At 41.0% G+C, this 15,911-nt stretch overlaps 1 protein-coding gene across 3 annotated transcripts in view; it reads left to right on the plus strand.

Moving 5' to 3' along the window:
* The first annotated feature begins 4,872 nt into the window (after nt 1–4,872).
* The window catches only part of arhgap27 (Rho GTPase activating protein 27), a 32,426-nt gene continuing 21,387 nt past the window's right edge, over nt 4,873–15,911 (plus strand). For 2 of the 3 annotated variants that reach the window (XM_079577123.1, XM_079577125.1), the window contains exons 1-2: nt 4,873–5,028; nt 6,862–7,629. In XM_079577123.1, the coding sequence (XP_079433249.1) occupies nt 6,886–7,629 (744 nt within the window). In that variant the 5' untranslated portion in view covers nt 4,873–5,028; nt 6,862–6,885. The remainder of the gene's footprint in view (nt 5,029–6,861; nt 7,630–15,911) is intronic. The other variant, XM_079577124.1, reaches the window with a different exon arrangement.

The following is a 15,911-nucleotide window of genomic DNA, read 5'->3' on the forward strand; positions in this document are numbered from 1 at the left end:
TTTTATTTATTTGTTTATTATTATTGTTATTTCTAACCATAAAGGCGCTGTAGTGGATTGTTTTGTGGAAGTAAAGTTTGTTCCTTCTTGCCTTTAGCCTATCTGAACGTCGCCGCTACTGCCCCCTACCGCCATTAAACACGCTTTGTGCGTCCTGTTTGCGCATGCGTGCGGGATTCTCACAAGTTGCTTCCCATCATGCACCGCGGCAGTTTTGTTACTTTTGTTTTTAACATTTATTTGATACCCTTTGAGTCCTTTGGTATTTTTTTTCTGCATTTGATGAAACAAATAGTTGCAACATGGCGCCGCCGCTGTTCCTGTAACAGATCCCACAGTTTTACTCAGAAGCTGCACGAGACACGGAGCCCGCACACCCCAGACCTCGAAACATCTCAAAATAATTAAGCGATAGAGAATTCTTACAACTAACAAGAGAAGTGCAAACACCGACAATCTTCTCCTTCTTTCTTTGCAACATTTGTACACGTTTACTGCGCGCGAGTTGAGTTTTGCAGACCGCGCGCCAGGAAAGCGAGGGGGAGGAGGTGAAACCCTGACGGAGAGTCGTATATCCGTGAATCCCTTCTCCCACTTAGACTTTTTAACTTCAGTACACTCATGTTTCTCTTCAGATCGTATAAATCTTTCGCCTTTTACTAAAGATTTCCGTGGAGAGGAACAATATGAGTTTTTACTAATTTTTTGATGCCCTGCTCACGCGGGGCTTCCTGATTTGTCAAAGTAAACTTAGAAGTTGAAGAAACTCTGGTGTGATGAGCTGCAGATGATCTTGCTTTGCAGGGGCGGCACAATGCTCGTCTGCAGACAAGTGGGCCTACATTGGAAATAATGGACTTGGAAAGGAAATGTAGGGGTTGTTTGCTTTTACGCCTTTAATCGGTATTCAACACAGTCGTTGTTATTTGCTCTTTCACAAGTAGCCTACTTTAAAGCTGTCAATTATTTTTTCGCGTTACTGTAGCTAACATGGCCTGTTATTGTGCTCAGAGGCTGCAGGAGACACAGAGCGCGCACACGCAAAGTCATCGACACTTCTAAAAATCATTTAGCGATGGACAGATGCAGATACACCAACAATCGTCACCTTTGTACACGGAGCGCGCGAGTAGTTTTGCAAAGACCACGTGTCACCAAAGAGGGGGCGGAGGTGAAACCCTGACTGAGAGTCGTATGTCTGTGAATCCCTTCTACCACTTAGACTTTCTAACTTCAGTACACTCATGTTTCTCTTCAGATCGTATAAATCTTTCGCCTTTTACTAAAGATTTCCGTGGAAAGGAACAATATGAGGTTTTACTAATTTTTTGATGCCCTGCTCACGCGGGGCTTCCTGATATGTCAAAATAAAGATACAAGTGGTAGAAGGCATTACGCGCCACTGAAATGACAAGCCCTGGTGTGATGAACTACAGGTGATATTCGTTTGCAGGGGCGGCCTAAAGCTCGTCTGCAAACAAGCAGGCCTACATTGGAAATAATTGACTTGGAAAGGAAGTGTAGGTTTTGTTTATTTTTACGTCTTTACTCGGTATTTAGTACAGTCGTTATTTGCTCTTTTACGCGTGCTTTAAAGTTGTCAATTATTTTGAATACCGGGAATTACTTTTGGGGGCCCTAAGCCCGTGGAATCTTTGGGGTCTTCCAGGTCGGGACACCTATCTGAGTCGCTTGCGAGGTGAAACCATGAAAGTGTCACGCGATAATTAAAGATGTACATTCAAGATATACATTGTTCTCGTGTGAGTAAGGCTGTTCACGTGCAGTCTATCCAGGGGCGGAGCTAGAGGGGTAGCGCGGGGTGGCAGGTACCCAATTAATGAAAGCCAGGTTTTGCCCTTGTCTGGAACTGTCTAAATTCTAGTGTAGTCATCAACAATGCACTTTATTAATGCATTGTTTCAAGGACTATTGCAATCCAGATCTTCAAAACCTGATTCATTTAATGACTTAAAGGAGGGGGGGTATTATGCAAAATCGACTTTTTCAAGCTTTACATCATGTTATTATGTCATTCCCTCATTAAAAACATGCCTGAAGTGTTGCCTTGGCACATTCACGTATTTTTGAGTAATCTGTAAAAACTCTGATGGCGGCCATTTTAGGGATAGGTTTGCCTGAGTCCTCCTAGGAACGCCCCCACCTCCCGGAGACGCCTCCGAGCTTTCATCACCAGCCGAGTAACCAATCACTGCTCCTCAGCAGAACCCCCTCCCCACTGATGCCACAGACAGTGTGTGGAGGGGGCGTGTCGGAAAGGGTCAGAGGTTCTTAAAGAGACAGAGGCCTATTTCAAGACATTCACAACAGCCATTTTGAGAGAGCAATTTTATACAAGGCAGTTATTCTAATTTACTGCATTTACAGACCAACAGAAGGTTTGCTCATCATTGTAGTGTGATATAGACTGGTGCTATGTGATTGAAAAAAGCATAATACCCCCTCTTTAAGACTTTCCTTCAAAATGGCTGAATATTCGTGCTGTAGCACTATGTCCATCACATTAATTTACATGCATTTATTAAAGAAACACCAAACCGAGGTGATTGAATAACCTATTCGGTTAACATAACCGAATAGGCCTATATGAACTCTCTCTTAAGTGTAATTGATTTGCTATTTATTGATGAACGTCAGATTTATCAATAGGCTACTTAATCACATGATTACAATGGAAGTATCATAAAAGATATATCCTACTAAATGAAGAAAAAAAATTCAACCCTTTCACTGAAATTAAGTAAAAGCGCACTACTGTAGCCTAATGGCCCGCGTAACCGCGTTGTCGTAACTTTGGCGTAAAAGGCTCAAGTGCTCAGAGACGCAAAACAGCGACACTTAACAATTTAGCGATAGAGAATTCTTACAACTAACAAGAAGCAGATACACCAACAAATCGTCACCTTTGTACACGGAGCGCGCGAGTAGTTTTGCAGACCCAGTGTCATCAAAATGGGGCGGAGGTGAAACCCTGACTGAGAGCCGTACGTCCGTGAACCCCTTTTACCACTTAGACTTTTCAACTTCAGTACACTCATGTTTCTCTTCAGATCGTATAAATCTTTCGCCTTTTACTAAAGATTTCCGTGGAAAGGAACAATATGAGTTTTTACTAATTTTTTGATGCCCTGCTTACGCGGGGCTTCTGTTACTGTGAAAGAAAAATACAAGAGACTACTATGGTCTTTGAAGTGAGTGTATCTGACATGCCTGTATTGCTGGGTTGCAGGTGACATCACAGCATTCTAAAGGCTATTATATAGAGTAAAAATTATGTTGTCTTTGAGGACATTTTTGGTCTTGTACAGAGATATCATGGACTCAGTGACTGATATTAATGATCATTTTTGTAATTCATCTTTTGTCTTTTTAGCTACGACTTGTGAAAGTGTAATGCTGTTAATAGGAAAAACTGGCTCCTGCCCCCCGCTGGGTCCGGTGACATCATCATATTCTAGAACCTGTAACCCAGCAGTGGCTGTCAATTCTTTTGAATAAAGGGATGTGTTACTTTTGGCTGGAGGCTTCGGGGTCGTCCTGTCTGAGCTGCTTGCGAGGTGAGACCGTGAGCTGAGTGTCACGAGATAATGTAAGATATAAAAAGGTGATGATGTGTGGACAGGCCTCAGGTCAGGATTCCTCCGCTCTGACCATTTTGCTCTGACACTTAGTCCTCTCTGACACATTTTGAAATAAGCTGCACATCACATGTTGCAGCAGCAGACACGACTCATTCTCTAGTTTAATCTAATTATAGTTACTTTTGTTTTGTTGACTCTCAACCTTTGCTCTGGTTTCTCTGAGAAGCCGCAGGATGGATTGTGCTAAACAGCATCAAACACCTAAGTAACCCCAGTATTACATTTAAAGAAAAGAAAATGTTTTAAAGAAAATAAATGGTACAAGCAATTCACACTCAAATTTTCACCTGCACATATCTTCAACTTAAAGCCACTAACATTTAATATTCCACCCAATTAAATAGGCATCAATAAAATACACACATTGGATTTAAATACAGTGATTTTATTGGTGAAAAATTCCTTAAAAATTACAACAAAAAAGATTGCTGTTGTATTTGCTGGGAGTGGTTCGCTCACCTCCCCCATGACATGACCTGTAACTTGTCTCCATGGAGATGTTGACTAAAGGCTGCCAAATATATGATTTAAACAGGTTAGATCCTCATCCAAACCCGCTCCCATTGCACCTTTTCTGAGTCGATCTGATCATTAGGAGGATATTTTATATTGACGGCAAAATATTACGCAGTGTGCCTTAAATTACTTTGAATATTTATATAGTCTGTCAGTATTTTGTCCTTCCCATTATTACATAGCTATTACATTATAAATATGACACTGTGGGTGGCAGTGGCTCAGTGTTAGACATTGAGCCAATATCAACAGCATCTATCACAACTGAGTACAGAGAGTGGATGAAATATGTGTGAAATTGTAAAGCGACTTTAATGTCATTAAAATCCATCTCTAATCTCTGCTCAGCTTCAAGGCCCAATAACAAAAGCCCATCCTTCCACTTATAAACAGAAGTTGTCCTTGGCTCTTTTTTTTTTCTTCCTTCTTTTTTTGTGCAAGTGATTCATTACATTCTCGTCACACTGAGTTGTAACATCAGACCAAGTCATTGCGCCCAGTCATGTGCCAATCTTAGTCCTTTGCCTTAGAAGGAGTGCGCAACAACCGTGCAAATAAAACTCTTCTTCTTCACTTGGAAATACTGTACGTTCAGAAATTGAAACTTCCCATTTCTTGTGGCTTGTTGAGTGCTGTATAGTCTCACCCACACTGACAATAGACCCGCGTAAGAGCACACAGACGACAGGAAACAAGACAGCAGCTCTCTCTCATATAGCCGACAGATACAGTAGACTAGACATATAAGCTTCATAACAGTAACTCCCAGATTAACTGCACTAGGTGTGTCGAGTTTGCTTTTCAGGCTTCGGGTGACTACTAGACATTGCCGACTGGGACGCCTGATAAGGTAAGTGCATATTTTTATTGATGTGCTTTAATAGCATCATGATATATAACGGTGAAGACAGACATACTCCCCTTAGGATAGCTTCAGTTAATAGGCTGTATTGCTTTATTTATCATTCTGTCTGTGATATGCCCTAATCAAACTTTTATTTTTCCCTGTTTTTGTACAATTTTATATCAAAGGCACCCCATGTATATTTAGACAACAGTCACTGTGATATATATGTATACGGAGTAATGCACAATACGAAACAATTACCAGATTGATTCATAGCACTGAATTAGGCTAAGTAAGTATAAGTAAGTTGTTTCAATATGTTTAAAACACATGTACAATTATGTGGAAAATGTGTCGTATCAGTTCACCCTTTTTCATATTAGACTAGGATTTAAAGTTTTTGCACAATGGTTCTCTGTCTAGTCATGTTTTTGTAAAGCAAAGTGGCGTAGCTGAGATTGCTAAATGATGCTGGGCAGGCGCTGAGTTGGTGCATACTTCCTGTTTTGTGGCTATAGAGCTTGCGTCTGCTACATCAGTGGTATTTAGCCTCCAGCTCAGCTGCAAATGGAAGCAACATCCGGTCTGTGTCTTTGTGCTCATATGCCTTTGTGAATAGGGCTTATATTGGATTTGCATTATAGCATTTCCTGTTGAACCCTCCATTTCCATCTTAAGAGCAAGTTCAGTACACAGCAAGTGCAGTTGTTGTTGTTGTTATTAAGTGGAAATAAAGACAGTTTTGTGGAAATAATCCACCATGTGTGCTGCCAAATATAACAAGCTCCATTATATTGATCACATAGTGTTGGTCTATGACCAGCTGGGAATGTATAATTACTACCAGGGCCAGGTTTAAGTCAAATTTACATTTGAACATGCACAAGTAACTTCTTAAACATAGTACAAGTTTAAAAATATAAAAAATAATGACTCCAATTTGAGCTCCGTGGCGCTCGCGGAAGAACCTTTGCTACTGACAGACTGGTGGGGGGACTCATTTAAAAGGGGGGTCTGGGGGTCCTCCCACAGAGATCTTTTTTATTTTAATGGTGCAATTTGGTGCATTCTCAAACATTTTAACAAACCAATACGTACATATTTTTTCCCAGTGTCAACTCAAAGAAAATGGTCAGACCTTGTTTAGAACTGGTTTAGACATGGTTTAGTCTTGGTTTATGTCCATGGGCCCTTCAGCCTGCTGAGCCCCTAGGCTTAGCCCACATAAGCCCCTGCATAAATCCGGCCCTGATTACTAAATTACAAAGTGTGATCTATTATTTATTTGCCAGCATTAACTTTCCATGTCTTGACCACTTTTTTCTGCATAATTTGACCCATCTTAAAATCCTTAGTTTCCCCTAATTTCATAAACAAATTGATACACTTTTTTTTTTATTTTCCCTGTCTGGGAATGTCTGTTGTGCCTGTGTTATGTATTTTAGTCGTTACAGACAAAACCATTCTAATCTGTAGTTCTCAATTGGTGTTTTCAATTTTAGTTTTAGTTCAGTTAGTTTTTTTTATAGCTTTAAACCACAACAACACAGGGATTTTCAAAGATTGCTGATTTGATCAAGCAGAAGTTTCGTTTTGAATCATTGTCATTGAATCTGCCTTACAATCAGTGCATAAATAAAGTATACCTTAACCTTAACTATAAAGGTGGAAATGTTCCATATCAGCAACTACACAGGAACAACAAGGTTAAACTGTGTCTTTCTTCCTGTACTATGTGAGTGTGTGTCCTAGTTTGTCATGATGTGTAGAAGGTTTGTCCTGAAGCTACTCTGGGTCATTCTCTGGGTACATAACAAATGTTTTCTTCTTTTGTAGTTTCATGATGTTCAACCAGTTTCCATGACGACGCTTTTGACCCTGAACCCAGAGTGGAGCATGGAGGTCGTCTCAGTGGAGCATGAGTTTCAATACACAACCAAAAGCGGCCGCCTCGTCTCCATCAAGCCCAACGAGAGCTACCTCCTCATCGCCAAGACCAACCAGCACTGGTGGCACGTGCGCAAAGATCTGGACTCCAAACCTTTCTATGTTCCTGCCCAATATATGAAGGAGTCCCCATCTGTTGAAGAAAAGTTGGAAGATGCACGCTCTCTGGATAGCCAAAAGTCTCAAAAAATAACTTCGAATGAAAAACCGGACTCGAATCCAGTGAGAAATTCCTTTGGACAAAAATATAGGTTTTCAACTTTTGGATTATGTGTGCCAGATGATGAACCTGTGGAGCAAATCCCTAAAATTAACAGCGGTGTTGCTCATAACTCTGATAGTGACTTTTGCCTTTATGCAAAACCTTCGTCTAAAGTTGAAGGTCAAAGACAGTCAACAAAATCAGTAAAAGAAGAAGTAAAAGTACAACTGAGAACTTTCCAAAGCCAAGTAGAGGAGATAGAGGATGATAGTTTTGAGTTCCCCGCACCCCCAACACCAACTTTATTTCTTGAGGAGGGGCCGGCGCTAATCCAGGAATCTGAAAAGAAATCTGACTTGAATGATGCACAGAATGATGGGAATACAAAGAAAAAGGAAACTGAAAACCAGGTTGAAACTACAGCTTCCACAAGACGCCCACCTCTCAGGAAGAAGGTAAGGATGTGGCAGTGGTTAGTTTTAGACACAAGATGGCGCTGTTTTTCCACAAACATTTAATCTAATGCCCAAGGATGAGTCAGGTGGGGATAGACCAGTGGTTCTCAAACTGTGGTATGTGTATCTACTGAGTGAGTGAGTGAGTGAGTGAGTGAGTGAGTGAGTGAGTGAGTGAGTGAGTGAGTGAGTGAGTGAGTGAGCGAGCGAGCGAGCGAGCGAGCGAGCGAGTGAGTGAGTGAGTGAGTGAGCGAGCGAGCGAGCGAGCGAGCGAGTGAGTGAGTGAGTGAGTGAGTGAGTGAGCGGCTGGTGGTGCAGATTGGCAGCCATGCTTTCTTCTGCCTGCCCCAGAGCAGCTGTGGCTACAACAGAAGCTTACCGCTATTGAGTGCGAAGTAAGTGAATAATGATTACAGTAAGCGCAAACAAATGTGGGACATTATTATTAACACCTTCAGGATAATCTTCACCACAGTCTGTGTTCATTTTAAACAGATAATGAATTTGTGCATTCGTAATGTATCTAAGTTAGGTGCTTTTGTGGTTTTGACAGTTTACACCCAGTTTATAAAATATAGGTAGTAACATAGTAATATAGTGTAGGTCCTGATTTAAATCTTGATATTCATTATGGTGTGAAACCACTGATGTTTAAAGATACTCTCAATCAGGAAATGTTTTAGCATTTTAAAACAAACAATAACTTTATGAGCCCTAATCCATTTATATGCAAGGGTTATCATGAAAGTGTTATCATAAAATGCTAACCCCGTATTTACTGTATCTAATCTAGGGGATTTAGTAACACCTTGAGGCACTAACAGAACAGAAATAGTTGACTAAGTGGGTTTTCTTTGAAATGGTCGTCTATAACTGTTTCCCAACCAGGGGTATGGGGGGAAACTGGGGGTATTTGAGCACTTTGCAGGGGGTACATGGAATGACCTCAGATTAAAAAAAAAAGAAAAGAAAAGAAAGGAAGGAAGAAAAAAGGTGGAACCGAGTAGAATGTCAATGTTGCTTTCAAAGAAAAGACCGTTTTAATTCTGTTTTAAGTATTTTAGCTATACATTGAACAACACTCTACTACGTAGCTACTAAATAATCTACGTTTAGTTGCTCATAATGTTAAAATCTTGACAGGTTCCTCAAGTTAGGGGGTACTTGGAGAATAAAGTAATGCCTCATTGGGTATGTGGGACAAAAAAGGTTGGGAAACATTGTCTATAGGCTATTATAAGACTCTCTCTTCTTAACTGCTGGAACATATCTTAAAAGCAAAAGCATGCATTGCCACAGCATCAAAGTGCACACTTTTTTGAGGCTTGAGTTGCATAATATTCCACAACCAACTGCATAAGGGGTTTCTGCTGCAAGTTGGAAACCTGTGGAGTTGTGCAAAATGGCAACTTGATTTCGCTGGCTTCATGGAGGTGTGGCTGGGTGGCTAAAACCAAAAACACCCTGACTACATATGTGTTGCATAAAATCTCACATTTGGAGTATAACCTATTAACTGCGCGTTTTTGAGCTGGTTAAAATGCTCTACCAGGGTTTTTTTTTTTTGCCAAAGGTCCTGACTCGGTTCGCAGCGGCCTGTATCTGTGCCAGCTCATCAGCATATGAATGGCGTGTCGTCCCTCTCAATGGGAAAAGAGGTGTTGCTAACATACCACAGTAGAAGCAGCTGATGTGAGCGAGCCGGGTTTTACTCTGCAAAAGTTTTCGACTCGTTCACAGGAGGGCGTGTACTGTATGTATACTTTACTTCTAAACTCCTTTCCGTGCGCTTATTCTGGCTACAATTACGCGCATGGTGTGAGAGGGGGGGAAAAGGTTGTGCGTAATTTGTTGTTTTCTTGTGTGTGCGATGCGGGACAGGACAGCTCCGACTGTGACACTGGCTCGGAACAGGTTGTAGCTGCTTGGTGGCTTTGCGCTCTATGCAGGGGAAGGAAAGAGTTAAAAGAGAAAGCTTCTGCGGGCCACTCCCAAACTATGCTCTAGCTGCTATACCTGCGCTTTCCCCAAGTGCCGATGTCGACCCTGGGAATAGTTATTTTGCACCTGCGCGGAAAACATGACATGGGTAGAAGTGTGTAGTCCGTTCAAAGCTACCACGATTGATTTGGGATTTTGTAGCTGATGATAAAGGCCATAACTTTGGATACAGGTGAGTTTCACGGAAGTTGCTCTGCACCTGTTGCAAGGTTACGAGATGCCTCACGTCCAACGCGTGAAAATTAAGGGGGAAATGTAAGTTTTATAGCGCCTCAGTGCGTCAATGTGTTATTCACTATATTCCAGGCACTACACATGTGTAATTACCAGCGTATTTCGTGACTGCACGCGATTTCCAACTTTACGCAAATTCCTGAATCTTTAGACCAGCTCGTTATAATCGCTCCCGTTTGGTGCAGCCTTGAATGAAAGAGACCCGGGACAGTACAGACGTGCCAGAACCCCCTCAAGTGCAGTAATTCTTACCTCACAATGGAGGCTCGCATCTCCATGGAGACTTGACCCTGGCCCGGCTCCCAAACCAGCGCAGAGCCTTTAGTTTTTGGGAGCGTTTCGGTGCCAGCCTCGCCATGCATGCAGTTCTTTTTGGCTCAGAGCGTGAGTGCGCAATTGTGATATGCAGAAGAGCAATTAGCCTAAATGTAGGTCACTTAATATCCAGAGTGGGTTGGTGGTCCCACATGGGCAGGGTAAAGATCCAGCTGAGGGTAAGAAGACGTTTGATAAGTGTTGCTCTGAATCAAAATGCCTTCAATTTTGCAGAGAATATAATGTTAAAGGAACAGGCCACCGTTTTTACATACTGAGATATGTTCTTGCCTGAGCTTAGACGAGTTGATACGTACCTGTCTGGTCTTTGCGTGCCCGTGGAAGAGCTTGGTCGCTTCTAACTTCACCCCGTTTGGAGCTATAGGAATACATTGGGAGAGGCCAAATGCGAACAACCTCTTTGGTCTTTTTGCGTGAATAAGGGAACACAGGTCTTCCATACTGTGATATGTTCTTACCTGAGCTGAGACAAGTTGATACGTACCTGCCTGGTCTTTGTGCGTGCCCGTGGAAGAGCATGGTAGCTTCCAACTTCATCCCCGTTTGGAGCCATAGGGATATGCTGGAGGAGGCTAAATGCTATCAACATCTTTGGTCGTTTTGCATGACTGAGGGCACGCACAAAGACCAGACAGTTACACATCAACTCGTCTACGCTCAGGCAAGAACATATCTCAGTAAGTAAAAATGGTGGCCTGTTCCTTTAATAGACTGACAAAATAACCTTCAAGGGATTGTTCTCAAAATAAACTTTTGGACATCCTGAATGAGGATCCACCTGAGCCTTTACCTTTTCAACCTTGTTTTTCCAAGATCATGTCTGAAATCTTAATAATCCTCCTCACCAAGTACCGACATAAAACAAAATAGCCATATTAAACATGTCTATGGAAGAATAGACTGGTCAAGGTAGACAAGGTCTTTCAATTAGTCTGTCTGTTATTGTTGTTAATTGGTTTGCTTCAACATATATATAACCTTTTTCCCTGATGGATTTAACAGTTAAAGATGATACATGTTCTCCCAGTATACTCTGTGCTGCACTGGTTTCAACCCAGACCCACAATTTACCGCATGTATCTATGCGTAACTAAGATGCCTAACTTTGTTGAGGTTGACAACACCTGCAGCACAGACAGAATCGGATGCCTAAGAACTGCTCCAACAGGTCGTGTGAGCGCATCTCGTCTGACCGGGACTCACTGTACTTTTTATACTTATGGAGAGCAAGCGAATGCCCCTTTCTTTGTTTTATAAGTTGCACTTTCTTGCTGCGATTATTAGCATTTCTCTTCCTTGTCATTTATTGAAAGCATTAAGGAAGTCTTCCGTGCCAAAATATTGTCGCCAAATGTGATATGGAAGTACCAAAGGGAACAGTTATGGAATTGTATATTTGATTGGACACGGAAGAAGTTCAACATACAGAAATAAACTCAAGAATACACAAATAAAACTATTACCTTCACCCAGAAGTTTACTACCATTTGATTTAGTAATGATTGATTATTATTCTGTAATTACATTCCAGAAGTATTTATTGGATATCATATCAGCAGGTAGTACTCAGTAAAGCATCTGTTGTGAGTAAATCTATCAGCGACGAAAGCTTCATGTGTTATATGCTATTAATATTTTTTTTTACTTAACTTACAGTTTTCATATCAACACTAAAACATAAGTCAAACAGTTGTGCAGTATACTCAAATGTTTTTTCACCAAGTGCTTATTTACGGTTTGTCACTTGACTTATTAGGTGAGTACTTTTTATTCTGAGTTGAAATAATGTGTAAAGTTTCGTTGCTTTTACTAAATAATTTGACTACTCTACCCTCCTCTGTTTGTTATTGAGGAAACTCTTTGTGTCTATCAAAAACTATTAGTCACCAACCGATGCTTATTTTTAGCCTGGGTGTAGCACTGCATTGAATAAGGTCATTCATGTGTTATCAGAAATTGGTTCAGTAATTACAGCAAATATTCGTACTGCATATAATCATAAGTCATAAAAGTCTTGTGCTGGTTTTCAACTAAACCTTTTTAAGAGCGTCTTTCAGCCTTACTCTGATTTGTGGGTTTTAAGTATGATTCACAGAGTGGTACTTAGAACAGGCCTGGCCTCCCACAAAGAAAACACTCCAGTTTCATAATGATGGGAGTGTTAGCAATCTGCTGTCAAAGTCATAAATAATATCATTACTCGAGTTGCCCATCAGCACGTGGAGAAGTGCCAAGAGCTCGATGCAAGATGCTTTGATGCAGTAGTTCACAAACTGATTTTGTCAGATGATACTGAAGACAAGGCAGTGTTCTTTTCATTTATTCATGAACGAGTTTGAGTCCGACATAAGCTGGTGTGTTTTAGCCTCCTGTTGAGTTTCTTTATCAGTTTAGAGAAACGTGGCTTTGCTTGGCCCTGACATTGAACTGGTTTTGTCTTCATTTAGATCAGGTGGTGGTGGGCTTAGTCCTGGTTTATTCCTTTATAATTTAGACTTTTCAAAACTCAGGTGTCTTTTTTCATAGATTTATGGACCACTATTTATTCGAGATTTTACTTTCCTGTGGAAGAATGACGGGACTGTTCACTCTTGTTGTGTCATTGGGCAAGACACTCCTCCTTTTCTGTTTAAATGTAGTGTGTGAGTGAATGGTGGCCGCCTCTCTTCTATCAGTCCATACCCAGGCAGCTGTGGCTACAGTAGCAGCTCACCACTAAGGCTGGGATGATACACTTTTGTCACGATCCCATACGTATCAGGTATCCCGGTATTACAAGTATTACATTCAATATGACAAACTGCAATATTTTACCCCAAATAATTTTCACAAGTGGAGTTTCCAAAAAATGTGTCAATTAGAGGCCGACTGCTATATCGGCCGACCGATATGTCTGGGTGATATTTAGGCATTTTACAATATTGCCCGATATTGACTATCGGCCAATAAAAGGCCGATATTCCAGGTTTTTTTTCATTGGAAAGAGCTCAGTCAGAGCTTGGAGACTATTACTCATGCTTTTGTGTCGTCGTGGTTGGACTATTGCAACAGCCTGTTCACCTGCTTAAATAAGAAGGAGCTGACCCGCCTACAGTATGTTCAAAACTCTGCAGCGAGGCTCCTGACCCGCACCAACAGGAGAGTCCATATTACTCCTGTCCTGAAGTCTCTCCATTGGCTTCCTGTTGCCTTCAGAGTGAATTTCAAAATTCTGCTTATCACTGATCTAATCCAGCCCTACACTTCAGCTCGGAGTCTGAGGTCTTCAGGTCAAAACCCGAGGACACAGGTCCTTTAAAGCCGTTTCTGGAGTGAACTTCCTCTGTCCTTGTGCTCCCTTTATTCTGTGGAGACTTTTAAAAAGCAACTTAAGACTTTATTTTTTAAACTGCCCCCCCTGAGCCAATAGAGCTGCCTTCATGATTGTGTATTTTTACTGTTATATAATAATACTATTTGTATATAAATCAGCTGAATAAATTACACATAAATCAGTCTGATATTGATTAAAACCTTTTGAAAAGTGCAAATGCTAGAAGCTTTTTAAAAGTCTTTTGTTTAATCCAATCAGCACCAGATCTGGTTCAAGCAAAACTATCTTTGAGTCAAAACCATTTGTATATGTTTTTTTGTAGACCTGAGTTGAGTATCAAAAGTATTGCGAGACATGGTTTCCGATTCTATACACGTATCACAACAAAGACGTATTGCGATATTTTGCAATACAATATTTTGTCCCAGTCCTACTTACCACCACTGAATATGGCGTAAATCCATAATGACTAGTGCTGTAAGAAGCTCGTAAAGCGCAATGCTAGTGTAAGCCTTTATTAATATTATTCAAGAGTACACATTTTATTGTGACTTTACCAGGCCGTTAAAAACTACGAATTATCTTTACTTATCTAGACTAACTACTTTACTTTACTTAGTCTTAATTTACAAATTGCTAGATTATCTAAGTATAGGTCATGTGATCTGTCCCTTTTTGTCTCACCTTAAAATCTGGTGAATGACATTAGTAGAACAGGAGAATTACAGGCCCACATCGAAGTCTTGGTACATTGGGCATAAAACCAACAACAATTGTGTTTCTAGCTAAAGCGATAATCTAGCATAGAAGTTTATAATCGTCAATGTGAACCCCTGTAACTAAATTGGGTGCTTTACATTGCACTCCTTTAGTATGTCGAGGTATCACTTGGTATGAAACCTTTGCAATGCTCCTGGACTCCTCTCAAAGCATTATGGGAGCTGTGTGAGGAGAGTGATGTAACAGGGGGAGGGGCCACATTCGTTCAATAGCCCACTGTGTGTTCTCCGTGGCGTGATTTGGGCCCCAATTTGCCCGTTCCATTGTTTGATTGGTTGAGCGCTAATGCGGTTAAGTAATCGGCCATAGTGCTGCTTCATGCCTCGCTGAGGGCACCGAGTTGTCGCTAAACTCCAGGAGACTCCGGTTAAAAACTAAAACAAAAAGATAGAAGCAGAGCTACCTGGGATCGAGGAAGTTATGTTGTGTTGGAAAACTAGAGACGCTCGGACACAAAAGTTCAGCCGGATTTTTCCTGGCGCATTTGATTTGCAAATTGTCTGCTCTTGGAGGGAAAGGTTTGGGGTTTTTCAGGAAGTTATTCAGTATCTCTGCCATTCATTTTCAGACTTAGAGAGCAGTCCCTAGAACTGCAACTGGAATTAAGCGATTTACATTAGTTTGCATCACCACAACGAGATGGTAACTAGGAATATATAAAGTATCATTTATTTTTGCAGCCGCTTATGATTATCAAAACAATGTTAACCATGTTTCCGGGTAATTTTGTCTTTACTCCTCATACTGGGTTAAAGGAGCATGGTAACGGCTTCTTAAACTTTTCACATTTATTGGTTAAATTCCCATGACGAGAGTTAAATTCCCGTGACAATATTTGGATATCATTGAAAGTAGCAGACTGTCACAGAGAGATCAGGATCAGATCACAGTTTGATTGTTTTTATGCCCCTCATTTCTATCCTTGCTTTTGCAGTGTAAAGTCAACCTCTATTACATTTCCTTTAGTTGGTTGTAAATACAGAATAACACATTTGCATTTCCTTCCACTGGAATTTCCAACCTTGATTCTCAGGTGATGGCGCCCACTTCAATGTGTTTATTGAGCGACGTAATCAACAACATGACTATGCAAGTCTGCCTCGTGTTTTGCATTTTACATACTGCAGGGTTGAAAAACAGAAGCCTTTCCTGGGCCGACTTTTTTCCGTCAGATATGAGTGGGGCAGGCACAGGAAGTCGATGGTTGTGGATAAACAAGGAAAGGTCAGGGAAGGCAAATCAGTACGTATAGGGCAGCACAATCAATCGCCTAATTATTGTTCAGAAAGTGATGTGTTTCTTTGGCCCTTGGTCTTTTGACGTTGAAGAAAATCGACCCTCTACCAAGCAAACAAACCCTGTAGCATTTTATATCATCCCAAACTTGGAGGCTAATGATTTATTGAAGCACAGATGGGAAACACCAGAAAGATTGATCAAGATGACACTTACAACAACGACCACTAGAGGAATGTAATGTTACAGTATAATGAAATATGCCTTGATTGAACTATGAGGTATTGGTGTTTAATATTTGCATAACCTTTGCCAGCTTTCGCCACAAATGTTATGGCCTTTTGACAACAAGAGTGGCTGATTGTGCGACAGACGAAAGGAA

This window comes from Gobius niger (genome assembly GCF_951799975.1).
Source record: "Gobius niger genome assembly, chromosome: 19".
Lineage (NCBI taxonomy): Eukaryota > Metazoa > Chordata > Actinopteri > Gobiiformes > Gobiidae > Gobius > Gobius niger.